At 37.0% G+C, this 18,891-nt stretch overlaps 1 protein-coding gene across 1 annotated transcript in view; it reads right to left on the reverse strand.

Moving 5' to 3' along the window:
* Nucleotides 1-18,891, reverse strand: part of AGBL4 (AGBL carboxypeptidase 4) — a 948,845-nt gene that overhangs the window by 564,863 nt on the left and 365,091 nt on the right. The window contains exon 5 of the mRNA XM_074151806.1: nt 15,176-15,392. Within this exon, the coding sequence (XP_074007907.1) occupies nt 15,176-15,392 (217 nt within the window). The remainder of the gene's footprint in view (nt 1-15,175; nt 15,393-18,891) is intronic.

Genomic DNA, 18,891 nt, shown 5'->3' on the forward strand with positions numbered 1-18,891 from the left:
TCCTGTTTAACACAAACATGGGCGCATTCAAGTTCTTTAATATGCACAGTTGCTCTAAGACTCTTGCATTTCAGAGTAATTCATAATCTATAAAGAAAAGGAACAACCTTAGCTCCAACAGTACCGATATAGGGGGAGGAAAGGGGGCAGGGAGGGGGAACAAAACAGTTCGGTGTAACTTTCATTCATCACAGATATTTTCCCAAAACTTACAGTGGGATTGAAAATGATTGGACTCTAATTTGAAGTTCCAAAGCTAAAGCTGACCTCTGAAGTAATGGTAGCAATACATATTCCTGAATCTGATAAGCGTCATCATTACGTGACCCTATTTGTCACAAGTGTCTTCTGAACGTTAAGTAAGCACAAAGGCTATATGTCATCATGGGCTCATCTGTGACACTGAAAGACAAACAGCTACTGAAAACATCTACATGTATTTTATGGTAACAGGATGACCTCATCTATTTTTCTCTAGGACTTATGTTGGGTTTTTCCCTGCTTTTACTCCTGGCTGTGGCTCTGGATGTCCCTTTTTCTCTGCCATATTAAATTATATGAACCTGAGGTGCAGGAAGGTGCGTGGTGATTTTACAGGAAAACAGCATTTCCTTGTACATAATATTAACATTTCTTATGCATGGTTGCCTCTGTATGCATGCCACTGGAAGAAACTCCCAAATAGTAAATTAAACAAATGAATACTTACTCTGCTAAAGAAGAAACTATGTTTTAACTGTTCTATCCAAAGAAATCCAGAACAGGAGCCATTCCTAGCCAACAAATGCATGTAAAATACTCCCCTATGATTTATGCAACAGATAGTCAGAATGTATCTGCAAGTTACTACTGAAGCAGTTCATGTCTGTCTTTTTTTTTTTTTAATATTGTTAAGAGTAGAGATCTGTGTTGAAATCACGTGAGAAGATAATAAATCAAGATATCTGAAGAACTTAGTTCTGTGAAAGCAGAAGTCTAAAGCCTTTCTAGAATCTTGGAAGCGAACGACGTTCTCAAAACTAGCAGGAAGTTTAAGGAAAGACAGATAATTTAGTAATTTGGCAAATTCTGAAACAACTTTGAGAAAACTTTTTGGATGCAATATAAGAGAACTTCTGTTGAAATGAAACGTAGTACAGGAGAGGTCAGATATCAGATCTCCTTGCACTGCTGCCTCTGTAACAGACATTATACTCGGAAGGAAGGCAACTTTGATGGAGAGAGAGTAATGAGACTTTGACCAATGTTTCAGTGTAGGTGTCAGGAGAAATGAAAGAAACAATAGAGATAGTTTTGATAAAGCAAAAAAACTTTAAAAGGCCTTTGACAAATTTTATAGAAACCGAATACAATATTATGACGTACATAGTTTGACTGTGTCACTTTCAGATGATCTACGGACGTAAAAAAAAAAAAAAAGAAAAAGGAAAAAACAAGGAAAAGTTTTCTAAAATTAGCAACAATAAATAGTTCAAATAGTATTGTCTGGAAGACAGGAAATGTGGAAATTATTACATAGCATATTTTTCCTTACTTGTGCCATTCTATTAGATTCCAGTTTATTGTTAGATAGCATATTTAAACTTGTAATGAATATGACCTCCTGAAATCAGGATACATCCACATCTAATGCTTTAAGACACAAAAGATGATTGCCATGAAACAATTTTCTTCTGTGTTAGAATGAGAGAAAAAAATACAAGGGACAGCTGAAAAGAAGAAAACTTGGCTATATGTGATCACAGAATCTATTAACATGAATTTTTTTTTACTCTTCTGACATTCAGGATGATTCAAGTAAACAATATACAATCAGCTTACCCAGCTGTGACATGGTGAAGGTGTCTCCTAAAGAGATTTAAGCCAAAGTGTCCCTGGAACACAAGCTGCAAAATTTCATATTCATGTTTTCTGCAAACACGAATGGGGTGCAGGGATGCAGATGGGTATTCCCAGCATACAGAATATAGTATGAAGCTACTATAAGGAATTCTATCCATGATCATTGTTGAAATACATCTGCAACCAGTGGTAAGTTAAATGTGGTCAGGGAAATCTGATGCCATTTTATAATTTCCAGAGATTATTTTTATGCAGTAGACTCTGATCATTGCCTTAAAATAATTACAGAGTATTTCTGAATGAAAGAAAATGTTCAAAGTCCAAACACTTCTGTTATTTGTAGTAAATTTCTGTGTAATAACAATTCCCAGATAAGCCCAATGTTCTAAATTGTCTGCTAGCTCACATAGGCTCCCTACTCTCTCAGACACACCTCTGATGTTTTCTAGTAGCTTATATAGTGTGTGCTGCTGTCAGACTACAGGCTATCCTACATGCTAGCACATGGATTAGATTTCAAATTACATTCAGCGGCTTTTGAAACTAATCGAAGAGCATATCTTTTGTGAGCTAGTAGTTTATGGATGTTAATCGCTACAGCTGTGATCTTTGTAAACCACTTGTTGTGATTCAGCATTATTGAAGGTAAAGTTAATAATTTGTGACAGTATGAAATAAAAGAGAGCTTATCTGCATTTTTAAAAATATATAGACATAAAAAATTATCACTCTTCTAGGTTATTTAGGAAAAGGGATTATGGATTAACTCCTCTGTGGTCACCAGTTGCAGGAGAGAACTTCTTTCCTTTCAGAATCAGTTTTCAAATGAAGTACATCAGGAAATTTGTGCCATTATGTGGAAATATGTGAAACTAGTGTGGAAATTACTTCCAGAATCCAATTTGCTCCCCAAATTTTAAAAAATAAACACAGGTGCACTTATTATTAGGTAAAGGAAAGATACATGAGATCAGGAAAGGATTTTGATATGTAGTTCTCATTCACTTCTACCAAAAGTGTGTTTGACTGATACTGGAGATGATGGAGATTGTTGGTAGGTATACAGGAACCATCAGTTTACTTTCCTTGGTACTTAACTGGCGGTTCTTACTGACATTGGCAATATATAGCAGGAGAGGTGGCTGTTGTCCAGGAGCTTTGCAATCCATTTATTTTCCTTTTTTTCTGATTTAACTTTCTAATGAGCAGAGAGTCACTTAATTTATGTATGTATGTTACAAAATAAGTAACTGTAGTTCTGAAGAAAGTCCATCTCTTTAAAAAGAAGAATTTGTATTTACCTGTATGTCTCTGGAAAGATAAAAAATCTGAGGTTTCAGGGACCACAGCTATTCTGCTCCATTATTGTCATAGCAACAAATGATCTTGAAGCACTGTACGCAACATCTCTTGCCATTTGTAGTACAGCTCTAGCTACTAACTTCTTTTCATTAATGGCCAGAATAAACTAGTCTCTGTACACTTTGGAATTTAATTGATGAACTGCAAAACAAATGGTTATAGTTAATAAAATTATATTTTGCTATCTGTGTCCAGTAATGAGGAAAAACTGAATTATTGGAATGAAAAAGAATAAAGTTTTCTGCCAAACAGATCAATGCATCTCACCTCTTTGTCAGCATTAAATTAGATGTTATGTGTTGCTGTGTATTTCTCTCATTGGTTGCCATGGCTAATGGGAATTTCAGCCAAGATGGACATATAGGAATTCTGTTTGACCATGAGAAATATAATATCTTTGTCTTTCTACAAGTCTGTGTAGTATGAGTCTACAATATTATTTGGTCTGGGTGCATCCAAGTCTCATTTATGGGAGAACAATTTTGTTCAGCTCTGCAGTGTTATTTGCTGTTACAAAATTTTATCTATTTCTTTAAAAGAGATCTAGAGGATATGTGCAGTTTTATTCCTAAAGCCCTGAAGGATTTCAAAATCAGTTGGAACTGAAGGCAAATCTGGTGCTGCCACAGTATCTGGTAACAACGATTACAGCAGCAGAAAAGTACACTTTGAAACACTATATTCTTGTTTTTTGAGTTCTCATTCTGAGCAGTTTGTTCACTTGAGAACGAGGATATACAATGCCTGGATTCTTCATAAAGATAGAGAGACCACCACGATTAGAAAAAAACCAAATTTCTATGAGTTCTCTACGATCCTACAATATCATGAATTCCTATAAGAAGAGATGGTCCTCATGCAGAACATACCAAAGTACTTTACGTAGATAACTTGGTTACCTAGAGCATGCTACAGATCCGTTTCTGTAGATCTGTAGCATACAGATCTACATTTCCTTAAGCTTTAAAAAGGAAAACAGACTATGGGCAATATCGAGATTGTTCATTTCCACTTACTGTAGACAAAGAAGATGCAATGTTTTTGAGCACGCTGCTGGGAGTAGTAACACTATTCTTGTTCTACATGTTACCTTTCAGATTTTGAAATATTCATTGTTTGGAATAATATATGTCCAGGTCTAAGACAAATCTTGATGTGCCTCACTGTATTTCCAAAATATCTCCAATTTTTCCAACATAGTAGTGTCAACCTCTATTTTAGTCTTCATCTGTTAATCTATAAAGTGCCCTTAATCGGTCATCTCTGACATTCCTATAAATTTTCCATCAGACATAACACTTTACTGGCCATTTTTCATTCTCAGGAGGCAAATAAGAAAAACAGACCTGATGTCTTGAATCACATGGACTGAGCAAAATAGCCGACTGCATTTCTAATTATTTTCCTGAACGTCGTGGACCGTACTTTGAAGAGCTCAGCAGTTGTAAATAGGGTGTGGTTTACAAAATGTTAAACTGCTTTTTGGTGTGTAGCTGTCAAAAGTTGGGCTTCAATTTTGTGTAACAAGACTCCTGAAAGAACAAGTTCGTACTTTGAGCTTATCAAAACTGTAGGTGAAAACTTGCAAGGGCCTCGAAACGACACATCGCGTGCGCTGTCCGTGGTCCTGAAGGCTATTTCACTCCCGGGTTCTGACGCGAAACTCCACAGAAACTCTGTTTAGCAGGGCTAAGCTCGGAAAATGAGTAACAAAGTCTTTACACCACAGGCTGCTTCTAAATGATCCAGGTTTGTTCAATAGTCTCCTTCCCTCTAAAATGACACTACAGTCTGAAGAATGTTATGAACCTTAATTCAGTGATGCTTATGCAGTATTTTGGAGGCTGTCAGAGCAAAAGGTCTAAAAAAATGTGGGTTTTTTTTAATGATAGGCATAAAACTTTCCCTCATTCCACACTGTAGAACAGTGCAGCTTTCATAAATATGGAAAGGACTAGTTAATATTTTGATTCTAAGCAACTTAGGTTTAAAAAAAAAAACCCAACACAAACAACATTTAACAATGTGCAGCTGTTACTAATGAACTAAGATGCTGATTAAAAATATCGTGATGGATATTAATGCATTATTATAATCCACCTTAATGCAGCAAATATAAATGGAAAAGAAATATACGTATTATAAAATCCTGAAGTCTTTAGGATTTGAGAAAGTAACAGCTCTCTTAAAATTTAACAAATTAAGACTAAGTGCAAAATTAGATGCAAGTAATGGGAAATTCAAAATAAATGGGAGAAAACTGATTTATGAAACTAAGTTTTCTTTTGAGCATACTTAGGAAAATTTCTGAAACTGACTGTATCTCTCCTTTGTTGTCCTCCATGTTACACATTTATTAAAACATCAGACAAGGTAGTTCAGAAAAACATGCAATTTCAGTAGAAAGGTATGTCCGCAATTCTAGGGAATTCTGAGTGAAAACTTTTTGCTGTGGGCCTAGAGATGACTTCTTTTTTCATTGAAAATGTCACATAACTGAGACCTTTTCAATCTGTGTTCATTTTCTCAGATTGTTCTCTGCTGCCACAGTATGGTGCTCAGCTGCTGTTTGAAAACATGAAAAAGAGGATCTTTATCAGAGAATGCAGTTATTTTCATGTACCAATATGACTGGTTGCCATGTAAGATCTCTTTAAAAGAGTATTAAAAAGGCTTTAAGCTGTATCTTATATTTCTTAAGAAGAGAAAAAACAGTTTTCAATTAAGTAATTACTGCTTTACATTTAAAAGCTCCTGTCTCCTCATGTTATTTGTATTTTATTTTGTCTTCAAAACAAAGATAAATATTGCTTTCAGTATATGTGGATAATAGCAGCACTTCAAGAGGAGCTAGCATTTCCTAGAAATACCCTCTTTCTTTTTTTCCATCACTATTATGATCTTCTAAAATAAAATAAGTTTGAATGTAACATGATGTCTTAAAATAAGGATGGCATTAGCCTCCCTTACGTGTAAGTTTGATGTCTTTCATCACACTATTATTTGAGTCAAAAATACCTTCCTAACAGTGTAGGAAAAAAAAGGGCCACTAAAACTATACCGCAATCAAGAATGGATCAGAGGCTACACACAATATCTCCCAGCTATGCTTTCTATAAATCTATTAGGCTGTCATGAGCCTAAGTTCTTCTCTTCAAGTATGCGTGTTCAAATACTTGGGGTCAACAGTAAGGATGCACTTAGCCAGCATGGGCCACCTGAACTACACTTCCTCGGTCAGCATTATCTTATAAGTTCCATCAAAATATTTTCATATTCCTTTATTTTCTAATTCCTATGTGATATAAAGATATATCCCAGACTCCCTTCTGACATACAAGTTGAAGACTTTTTAGAGCCAGCTTCAGTTTTCAAGGATTAAGGACAACAGAGATAGTGTCTTGCTGAACATGTGCATAGCAATGACAAGAAATTCCAGGATTAGCATGGATCTCTTACACAGAAGGCCTCAAGAGCACACCTTACTTGCATTACTTGGAGAATACTTGCACGCACTTGGAGAATACATTACCTGAACCAGCTTCTCCAACTAGATGTAGACAAGCAATAAAATATCCAAAAATGAGATGACAGATAAATGCTTCCTTAAATCAAACTCAAGACTTCTTTTCAATTGTTGAGTTACTTCAGTATTATTTATTAGGTATATACCATTGCAAGAGGGAAGATGAATCTGAACGGAGGGTGGAGGAATCTGGAAAGGAAGGTAAGTAGAAACCTCAAACCCCAACTGAATGTGACAAAAATTTCTGTCCATTTATTTTCAAGTGTTCGATTTGTTACATTCTCTTTAAAGTGGGAGCAAACGGCTCACAGCCTTACACGTAAATCTTAAAAATCTTGTCCAGTGGGAATTGTGTAATACTGGACATTTATTTGAAACCATCCCTATCTCATTGTGAATTTGTTTTATTCTAACAGTACAAGGAGTGAATGAAGTCACTGGCCAATCTGTTGGCTACCAAGGACTGGCAAATAAATTCTTTCCATATTCTGCAATCAGATCTCTAATTTATCTGTCAGCTTCAGTAGTGCTGGTGTACTGTAGGTAAAGGTGAAATGTTAGATAAGGAAGTCCCTGGGAGCCTATTAAAAAAACCAAAACAAACAAACAAACAAACAAAAAAAAACCAAAAAAACCACCAATTAAAAAGAACTGAAATATAAGTTAACCAATAGCCAGATCCATTTACATTTATATAATACTGAAAACAACACTACTCCTCTTTACTTTGTAAGAAGTAGTTTGTCTGGAAACACTGAGAATCTAGGCTTAAAGTCCAGGGTTTTTTTAATTTTTTTTTCCCGTGTACTCATGTTTTTATAGTGGAAGTACAAGATAAAGACAAAATATCAGGGCACGAGGCCTTGATCTTGCAAATTGTTGATTGTTCTGACCTTGGAGCTTAAAGGCAATTTTACACACGTTTAACTTGATGACATGAACTGTGCCAGTGACTTCAACAGGACTATTTAACATGCTTAAGTTTAAATCTATGCTTAAGTGTTTTGCTGGATCAGAGCCACTGTTCAGTTTACATAAATTATGTGAACAAGATTTTGCCTAAGGTATTTAGAGATTTTAATACATTATATTTACATTATGTAGCTAGTATAAAGCTAAATCAATAAATAGTTCTTTCTTTGGTTAAATTAAAAGGCATAAATCCAAATCCCTTGGACTAAGCAGACTTTAAAATTGTTAGAGAAGCCTTCAATCCCAAGGTCTCAGCCCTACAAGTAATGTGGGCAAGGCTAACCATCTTCTGGGTTTACTGTCAAAGAATACAGATTAAAATACAACTACAGCCCCACAGATGCATCACACAGACACCGCTCAGGAGACCTAAATAGAAACCAACTCAAACATAGTCAAAATCCCAGCAGAGTCAGTGTGGTAAAGCGCTACGGGGAAAATGTAGCTAATAGCTCCACATAGCACGATTTCCCCTACATGCAAGTACATTCAGCATCACTATCAACATGGTAATTATTGCTTAATGCTGTGCTACAAAAGAGGGAAAACAAATTTCTGTAAATGGAAGTGAAAGAAGAATGAATGTATTCCAGAGTTTTCACCGCTTTCTAAGGGCCATGCATATCTTCAAAATATCTGCTAGTCCTTCAGGGCAACTAGGTAAATTTTAAAACCATAAAAAGCCTTATATTGTTGTATATACAGGATCTCAGACTTGCTTTTTGATAGAATGATATTAACTGGTTGTACTATGTTATTTCCCAAGTACCAACCAAAAAAGGAGTTCTAGTAAGCAAGACACTAAATACGGGAAGTAAAGTAGGTGCTCCCTGTCCCCAAAAACCTAGGGTGCAGTAACTAAAGGCAGCTGCCCAGATCTGGGGGTTGAACTGACTGTGTGGACAAAACCAGTTTGTTTCCTATTGGGATTACAGCTATCCCACTGAGCTGCATGGCACCCAAGCAAGCAGTAGAAAGTGCTGAGAACAGGAATGAGTAAAATCTAACTCTTAACTGAAATTTGCCATTGCCATGAAACAAGGATTCAGACCCTTCCTGCACTTGGGTGTCAGTTTAGGTATGTCAGGACAAGTGACTAGACCATTAATGTTTCCTTTCCAGGTTGATTCCTGAAATTATGCTTCATATTATGCCAGATTCTCTGGAAATCCAGGTGCACATATCAGAGGATGGAGCAAATAGAAAGCACAAAAGACGTAAGGACAGGGAAGACAGGTCACTGATTGAGGGACACCGAGTGCACAGAAGAGAACATGACTCCCTTGTGCAGACCTGGTATTTAAAAGACCTAACAACTATTTTGGATTTTCCCTTCACAACTCGGAGACATAAGGGAAATGAATGGGAAAGAACAAAGCAGAATAAGTAACATAAGAGGATCAGAGAAATTGCACAACTTCCTTCTTGTAGTTACCTTAGGAAAGTACAACTGAAAAGAAGGAAAAGGGAAGGTTAGATTTGGCTAAGAAGGCCAACAGCATCTTGGCCTGTATCGGGAACAGCGTGGTGAGTAGGACTCGGGAGGTGATCATCCCCCTGTATTCGGCACTGGGGAGGCCACACCTCAAGTACTGTGTCCAGTTTTTGGGCCCCTTACCACAAAAAAGACATTGAGGTGCTGGAGCAGGTCCAGAGAAGGGCAATGAAACTGCTGAGGGGTCTGGAGAATGCATCTTATGAGGAGAGGCTGAGGGAGCTGGGGTCGTTCAGCCTGGAGAAAAGGAGGCTGAGGGGAGACCTTATCGCTCTCTACAACTACCTGAAAGGAGGTTGTAGAGAGGTCGGGGTCAGTCTCTTCTCCCAAGTCACAGGCAACAGGACAAGAGGAAATGGCCTCAAGTTGTGCCAAGGAAGGTTCAGATTAGATATTAGGAAAATTTCTTACACTGAAAGGGTTATTAAACATCGGAATGGGCTGCCCAGGGAAGTGGTTGAGGCATCATCCCTAGAGGTATTCAAAAGACGGGTCGACATAGATATATGGTTTGGTAATGTGGTGTTTTGTTTTTTTTTTAACCAGAGTTAGGTTGATGATCTTAAAGGTCCCTTCCAACCTAGAAAATTCTATGATTTTATGATTTGAGGCAAAGAAAGGGCAAGCCAGATGAAGGACAAGTATGGAGCAAAGGTGAGATGAAGACCCTGACATGGAAATGGAAGAGGCATGAAGCAAGAAGCTAACCTGCACAGCTACAGAAAGCCCAGTGAAAGCTTCAGAAAGGTCACTGACTTTCCAAGCGTTTCCCTGTGTGTCTATAGGATGAAAGGGTGCAACATGGGACCTAGGCAGGAAAACTGTCTGTGTAGTCTAACACCACCACATATAACTCATTTACTGTCATTCCTTTTGGGAGGTTTTCTTCTTATAAAGTGGATCATCACAGTTTTTCTGCAGGTGATTTCTTAACTCAGTGGATTGTTTACGCTCAAAGCTCCCTTTTTGTGAAGTTCCGAGCATTTTTTTTCTAAGAGTTTTTAAATGGGTAAGAGTAGTTATAAAAGTGAGCTGTAAAAATGACTTGAGATTTGAACCCTTCTTCCCAATTTAAGATTTTGTACTCAGAGTTAGATAAACAACAATGTATACAAATCCTTCTAGAAATTATTTTACTATATGAAACAGCGCTCATTCCGGAATTTAAGAAATAACCAGCTTATACATTCAGTAACCTTGAACAATATTAACTGTGAATGATGATTTTATTCAGTTTGTGTTTTTCTAAAACTATGCATTGCTGCCAAATTAAACCAAAGTATTTCTTGTTTTTACCATGAACAGTTGTATATATCCTACAGACAGATGGTAACTTTCAACAGTAGCATAGTTTCGCCTATCTTTCCCTGTCTATGATTCCCACAAGCTAGTTTATCTCCCAGAACTTCCTTTAAATTCTAACACAGAAACTTTCCTTAAAACTGGTGGTATAGAATAGTTCCCTGTTATTTTTCATGTTATTTCTATAATTTCCCTGGTAGCGTACTGTGCTATTATATACTATAAATTGTATTTTCTTTCGGAAAGAACGGTTGGTGTTGTTATTTTTAGGTCCAATTCTAATTCTGCTGATACTCAACCCAGCTAAGAAAATATCCATAGGAACATTTAAAATCTCACATAGGGTTTTAGGATGACATCCATATTGTGAATGCTATGGGAACAGCAGTACTACCTGAGCAAATAGATACCCCATTGAATAAAGAGTATGTGCCTTGAACATACATGTAAGTGCACTTTTAGATTCTGAGAAATGAGAAGTTGGGACTACTTTTTATAAGCTTTATTTCTGTGGCCTTTTTCAGACCAAGTAAATTGCTATAAATTGCATTTAGATGACTTTTCAACCTATTTGCAGTCAGAACCATTGGAAAGTACAAAACCTGATACCAACATGATTTCAAAGGTATGACACATCACACTGAAGCCTGTAGCTTCTTTTTTTTTTTGAAGACGAGGAGTATACTTTTCTTTTACAGAACTGTTATTATGCAACCTAACACTGAACGCAGAAATGGGAAATTTAACCTTAGAAAAATTGTCTATTTTCTTTGCTTCATGCTTTAAAACAGTCATAACTGAGCAGTTAAAAACTGACCAGTAGATATCAGTAAAACTGATCAACTATTTTTACAGGGGTGCCCAGTCATTTAGACAGTAAATAAGGGATATTTGATCAATGAACCAGCAATGTGACATCTGGTGTGCAGTTTCACAGTCTTAGGACCTCATTCTGATCTGATAACAGCACAAATCGCGAGTAACTTACATAAATTAAAAGCATGCACCAAGGTGGCATGAAGTCAGAATGAAGCACCTTGTGTTCCAATCTGCTTCACTCAGTATCTCATGTCTGACTTAAGAGATTGGCTCACTTACAGAGCTCTACATTAGACATATTGCCTTCTTGTTTTAAAATATGTATGTTTAATATTTAATTTAACAGAATTCCATATTCCAGTCTCTGTGTACTGCGGAAGTCCCTTTGAGGCTTGTGGTTTGTATGTGCAGTTGCAGTTCTCCTCAAGTGTAATTTGGAAGCACCATTGCCTAATGGGGTGAAAGGAAGTATCTGTCTCCAATTAATCTTGGCTCTCTTTTCAGTGAGTAATGAAAATATTGCCAAGCCAGTGGCGATTTGTAAAGTGGGCCGTAGGAGATGAGCCAGGTTCACCAAAACCCGTTTAATTTATTGTGTGTCATAGTGGAATACTAGTAGAGCTACAGGTCTCATCAGCTGTCCACACACTTCAAGTATGCATAGGTAATTTAGACTACCACCTTCAAATGACAACACACACTAAAACATTTTGCCAACTCTGAAATATTGGTTTTAAAGCTACATGTAACTGTTACCATACATGGGACCATATAAGTATCATAAAATAGGTACTGTAAGTGTAAATTGAGCCTTTGCTTATGTTTTCACAGAAATATAAAAAATATTTTCCATTATATTATGCTGTACAATATCATATAATATATGCCAAGACAACAGACATATCAATGATATGCAAAAAAGTAAATGCACAGTTTAAAAAAATGCTCACACATTTTGAACTTATGATCTGTTGGGACAAACCGCAGAAAGTCTTAAGTTACCTAAGGCCAACAATGGCAGAATGAAAACGGCACTTTAAATGATACCTGGGTGACTATCAAAGCTAGCTTGCAGGAGAGACTATTTTCAAGACCATTTGGCACATCTAGACTTCGGGATAGCTCCCTGAAGTGAAGAACATAAACATTAAAAGGTCAGAAATAGAACAGCTAACTTATCCATTCACACTGGCAGTGGGAATCTTTGCCATTTGGCTCTGAACCACTTTGCCATTCTGCATCCTAATGACAATTACATGTCCCATACTGATATTTCACTTTCAATTTTCAGAGAATTAGTAAAAGTATTTAAGGAGTTAATGGAGGCATAGTACTTTCTTTAGAGAAAATATGAAATTAGATTAGAAATTAGATTGCCTTGAAAACATTACATGCAGCAAAATGTGCACTCAGAAAGCCTTCAGGAGTAATCATCTAAGCATCGTTTCTTGTGACTTGCATTTTACTGTTCCACGACAAAGAAAAATAAAAAAAACGCAAAGATCTGTGGCAAGATCCTGTTATCTCCAAGAAACACAGTTCAAAACTTCATAATCCAAGAGAAGTTAAATTGTTTGAAACCTTTCTCCAGCCTCACAATCAAAAACTGCTTCGGAGAGCTGTAAAATTCCCCTGGAATGAACTAGAGGGTATTGGTGGCTACATGGCAGCTCGACAGATATGCCACAACCTTCCCCCAATGCACCACCCTGCTTCAGCCCCGTGCCCAGCATGAGGACTTCAGAGTTTGTCCTCAGACAACAGCTTTAAGTTACCTTTCACCATGTGCTACCAGGGGTATCGTCCCTTTGCCAGGAATAGAGCTTTTAAGGGCCTCTTTATGCCAATCTGATTCCTCTTATCTTACATAAGGGGCCAGAGCAGGGACAGAGCTCACTTTCATAGCTCTAAATCTATCCTATATGGCACGCAATTCTCTAAAGTACAGCCAGCTTCTGCTTTGATGAAGCACTGTGCAGTGAAGACTGAAGGATCCTGTTTTTCACCATTTAAAGATGTATGATAGCAACAAAGCTCTATGTTAAAATATTTAACTTGCAGAGAACTTATGGAAATTGTCTATTCAAGCTCAGCAAAGACATTAAATTACCAAGCTGTTCTAGGACAGTTGTGTGTGGAGAAAAGCCAGAAATGCTCTGAGATTGTAATGTTACTTACAAAGATTACAGCAAGAGCCTGATTCAGAAGCTTTTTATACAGATCAGCATGGTGAGCTGCAAAATGTTACCATATCGATTTCTGCAAAACATACTGTGTGTGTACATATAGATATAAAATCAGGACTTATACACAGCACATTTCCTGCCACATTTTGAATGGCATCTGTTTGTTTAGTTTGCTGAAATATGAAAAATAATATTTAGCAACTACTGGTAACACAATGTTAACAAGATTTGAGAGTACAGCTCTGTCTGTCAAAATGCAGATAAAAGACAAATCCTTCTATCTCAGTGTTTTAATCAGTCAGATCAGGGTTTTGATGAATATGCAAATGTGACTGTTTATACACTATTTTCAGAGTGAAAGGAAACAAATTCAGTTTTATTATAGAATTAATGACAGCTCTGTCCTCTAAGATTAATAATTAAAGCCCTACACACATTAAAATGATAGTGCTCCTTCCTCCCACCCTCTGAAGATTTTACTTTTCCATTTTTTTAATACCCCTTTCCCTTATAATTGTTTGTGCCTCTAAGCGGAATGATTAATAATTAATACCAGTTCAGGTAATAGTCATCTTCAAAACAAGAACTGTACTAAACTGACAAAAGGGTTAAAAAAACCCTTTTTTTTTTTAATTCTGTTTTTCCTCTTCTCCATAAGTTAATTTTTTCCTCTAAGTTTTACGTCACCGTAGGGATCTCAATGGCTTGCTCTAATGCTGGAAGCCTTTTATTTATTCCAGTGCAGGCTATACATATGATTTCATTCTGATTTTCACAATATATGCTCGGATTCTTTTTAAAGCCCCAGCTGGGATCAACAGCCTTCATAGGAATTGCAGCTTTCTTTTTTTGACACACACACACACACACTACAAGTTTAGACCAAATTGAATCTCAGAGAAAAGATTAAGAATGTGTGACAAGTGCACTATAAAGTCTGAGAACACAAAAAGAAAAAAAACCAACCCCACAACGCAAGATTTCAGCTATTATTTTTCAATCCGCTGATTTCTGAGTTGATACGGGAGTGGCTGAGTCATGCTTTCCAAATCCTCAGGACCGGCAACATTTCAGAGAAAGGTTATAGCAAAGTGAGCAGAAGTTCAGCCTTACCATTAACCCTCCTTCTTGCACCAGAAGAACTATCACATTTCATTTTCATGTGGCCACTAGGATCTATATTGAGACCACTAAATCCCTTTTAATTTCAAATCAACAAAGCAGACATTCTAAGAGTAAATAAAATAGGTAGTTGGTGTATGTTTTGCATCATTTTACCAAGAAAAGCTATATTCTATTTCCAAGGACACATATTTCCTTCTGAACAGAAAAGCTCTTCCAGAAAGATGAATGGACAGAATACTCCAAAAATCACATTTCTTCTGTAAAGCTGTTTCAGTTTCATCTTTTAATGCCTTTAGAGTGAATTGATCCTACATGGGAATTTAGCATTGCCTTGCATATCGCAAAAGAAATATTTTATGTGAAATTAAATTAGCATTTGTCTATATTTCACCATGCAGGTGTGCTACCTCGTGTGTCATTGATAGCAGTAAAACAAATATGTACATGTGTGCACTTTAGCGGTGATGATGAATTACATTCTATAAGCATTTAAGGGTAGACATTCATAATGAAGCCTGCTCGTTGGCAAGCATGCCCATTACTTACCACACTGAGTCCTAGCAATTCTCTGCAGAAGTAGTCCATGTTCCTCCTTTGTAGGTTGTCAAGATAGTGCTGAAGGCGAGTATAGGTGTAGGGGTAGCAGTAAGCAAATTGGTAAGTGTCATCCTCTCGGTCAAAGCAAAAAGCAAATGACATGACATAGTTCTTCCTGTGGTCTGGGCAGCGATAGTAATACACGTTTTTAGAGGGTATTCTTTGCCTAAAAAACAAAAACAACATATATATATATATGTTGACATAAGCAATCTGAGGAAAAAGGCTACGTGAGATTCAAATTTCCTCTAAAGCAAATGAAACGCAACAGCTTGAACATATCAGGAGTTGGCGAGCAGATGCCAGAACTTGCATTTCAGAGCACTCCTGCAGACAACCTCCATGCCAGGGGCCCGTGCACAGCCCAGCTACTGTGCCGGTGCACCAGTCACCACAGGGACCGCAGCTCTCTCCACGAGCCCAGGCTGGCAGGGTCACCATTGCATGGGAGAGCATCACACAACCAGAGAAACCCACTCCCAAGAAGTGAAAAGGATACACAGGCAGTTAAGATGTCCTCTGCTTTGCCATCAAGCTGGTGCAATCTCATAGCACTACACAGGCTTCAGCCAATCCTCTAGCTGGAGCGTGGCTGCATCCTCTCCTACAGGCCTAATTCACCAGCACAGAGGCGAGGCATAATTAATGAAGGAATGTCAGTATAAGACAACATAGACAAAACTGTTACTGAAATGCAGGACATCTTTATAGTTTTATTATCCTTAATAGTCAGGGGATATATATCAACACCTAGCTGATGAATTGAGGAAAAAATAAATTCTTGAGGTGGAAAAAACCCCCAAAATCCAAACAAAAAACTTCAGGTATGGAAAATAACCTGGGCCTAAATTAGAAAACACAGGAGAAAAGGGTATTTGGTCCGGTTCCAAATTGGATTGCTGCCCTCCTCAAGAGTTCTGGCTTCTAGTGCTGACAAGATAAAAATGAATATACATGATGGTAAATAATTATAATAGAGACATTTATGTCATTGTTATCAAGCTGGTATCTGTTTAAGGAATAACAAATGTCTGCTTGACATCTTTCACCCAACTTCAATTATTCTGTTATTTCTCAACAGCAACGAGTAACATTTAGACATGGGTCAAACACTCTTACTATGGACTAGAGATGTTCAATATTTCTGTTTGTACTCTTTCTTCATTTCATAGATGGATTTTCTAGCTTTATTTAAACAGGAGATTCTCTAGTCATGCCATGCACTTGTAATTTGATGTAACTAACTTACCGGTCATGTTTGGCAACAAAACACTATGGTCCTGCAGACTCTAACTGATTCAATTACACATTATAAACAGATCTCATCTAACGATTGGAGCAGATCTCAGCTAAACTAGGATCATGGTGAGGGAAAACATAATAAGATTTACAGACATAGCAGTAGTAATGTGACTCTTTGTAATAGTTCCGAGAAGCTGGTCTACTGCAGACCATCAGTTTTGGCCTTTCATTGCTAATATGAAATAGAGGACAAAACCCTCTCATTATGCAGAAGTACGTGTTTGCCAATTAGCAGCAGTTAAGGAGTCTGATCAGCAAGACTCAGGAGCTACAAAGAGAAACAAAAAGGAATTGAGATGTTCTTGAAAAAGCACAATAAAGAGCCAGTGATGCAGTTAATTAGACTTGAAATAAGAATTTATTTGCCCCTTTTATTGCCCTAGTTCTTGAACATTCAGGGCTTCAAGAATTTGCGTCAGTATTTTTGGTTAAATAAGGCACTTGCTTATCACTAAGATCTGAAAATTATTTTTAAGCCACAAATGTGAAGGACAGAAAAACAATTCTTTTAATTTTTTTTAAAAGTATCAGTAGGGGAAAAATGCCACCAGCCGTCTGCATGCAGTACCCTAACCTAATAGGTTTCTCCAGTATCTTAACATATTTCTATCATTCGCCCTTACTCTGGAGTGCTATAGGACATCCCTCATTTGATCTCAAATCAAGCAGATGATATGGCAGTGGGTAAATGTATTCTAGCTCCCAGTCCTCAAATCGTAATGCAAGTTTAAACAGTATGTTGCTGAGTTGTTGAACTTTATTTGTTTCCAAATTAGCATGGGAGAAATAATAAAGGACAAGCCTCACTTTATGCTATAAAAATTTCATGTAAAATGAGACCAATAGGAGGAAATTCAGGATTTTAGAGAGGCTAATGCTAATTGAAATTCATCTGCTGATAGTTAATGTTTAAATGACACATAGTTCTCCTTGGTTCAATAACTTTCTACTTTTAAGCAAGTTGAAGACAACTTTGTTAATGTATTAAAGGCACTTCTGATATTTCATTCCCTTTCCCCTTCATTATAGAAGCTAAGCATCTGTTTTATTATCCACTTTGACACATCACTTTATGGCTGCATTTGGCTATTATGGCTAATCTTGATGTCTAGGACATCTGGTATTGACATTTCACTATCTGGTGTCTGACACAACAGCAGAAACCATCCTCAGTTACTAGGTTTAAATTCACCCTCTCAGGGCAGAAAGTGCCCAAACTCTTAATTCAAACCATATCTTCCAAAAATAATTATAATAGTACTCCTGTCACTGCTAATCTATTTTTATCTCTCCTAGCACTTTGTCACTGCTAATCTATTTGTGAGTCATATAGAGAGAGTTAGTGTTTAGATACCAACAACACATCTTACACACAGTAGCCTAATCAGATTGAGATCTTATCAGGGAATTAAAGAAAAAAAGAAAAAAAAGGGAAAGAAAAAGAAAGAAAAGAGACACAGTGCTAGATATCACCAACTGAGTTTTTGATAACGAAAAGACATTGCTCAGTTCTTGAATTAACCTTTGTGTCCTAGACGCACTATTGTTTACTCTTTCCCTTTTTTGTTCTATGCCTTCTGGAAAAGGACACCCACACACTGTGGCAGCAGCTGCTCCTATTAATTTAAAGCTATTACAAAAATTAAAATTAAACCCAATTACTTTGGCTGGTTTATAGCCGGGGAACGGCTTAGTCTGATTGTTCCCTCTGGTTATGGACAAAAACAATATTCCTACCTACAGGCAGCTGCCAGTGGAATACTAATGCATCTAGGGCCTGGCAGGGACAGATTCAGAATGCAGAACTTAACTGCATTTCTTACTAGAGAAAAATATCTTATCATGGATCTGCAGAAACGCACCAACTTCTTACACTGTAAGTCACAATGAAGCTGATTTGTAGTTAGATGTAGGAAAGCAAAATGACGGTAGAAAGCTTAATGCTCAGATTTGTCATTTTGCACTTCCAGGCAGCTCACACTAAGAAATGCACCCTGCTAATTGATACACAACTGCCTGGATTTCAGTGCTTCTGAATGGTTATTTAAAGGAGAACCACCCCAATTCTAAGTACAGCCAGAAAGCATAACATGCAAGCAACTAATTTTCAGTTTGTTTTTAGAAATGCATTTACAGAAATGAAGGTTGGTATTCTACATCATTCTAAAACAAATTTATACTGCTTAGTCATAAAGATAAATGAAAAATTCTTTCTGTCAAAGGAAGAAGGAAGCACAGAAACTAAGATTTTCTCTCTGGTTTTGCTCTCATAGTCCAGTGCCAATCAAAGGCTTGAGCCTGTAGCTTTGAGTGTCTTCTTCTATCTGACAAGGTAGCACACTCAACTTAGAAAATTTGTTACT

This window comes from Numenius arquata, chromosome 8 (genome assembly GCF_964106895.1).
Source record: "Numenius arquata chromosome 8, bNumArq3.hap1.1, whole genome shotgun sequence".
Lineage (NCBI taxonomy): Eukaryota > Metazoa > Chordata > Aves > Charadriiformes > Scolopacidae > Numenius > Numenius arquata.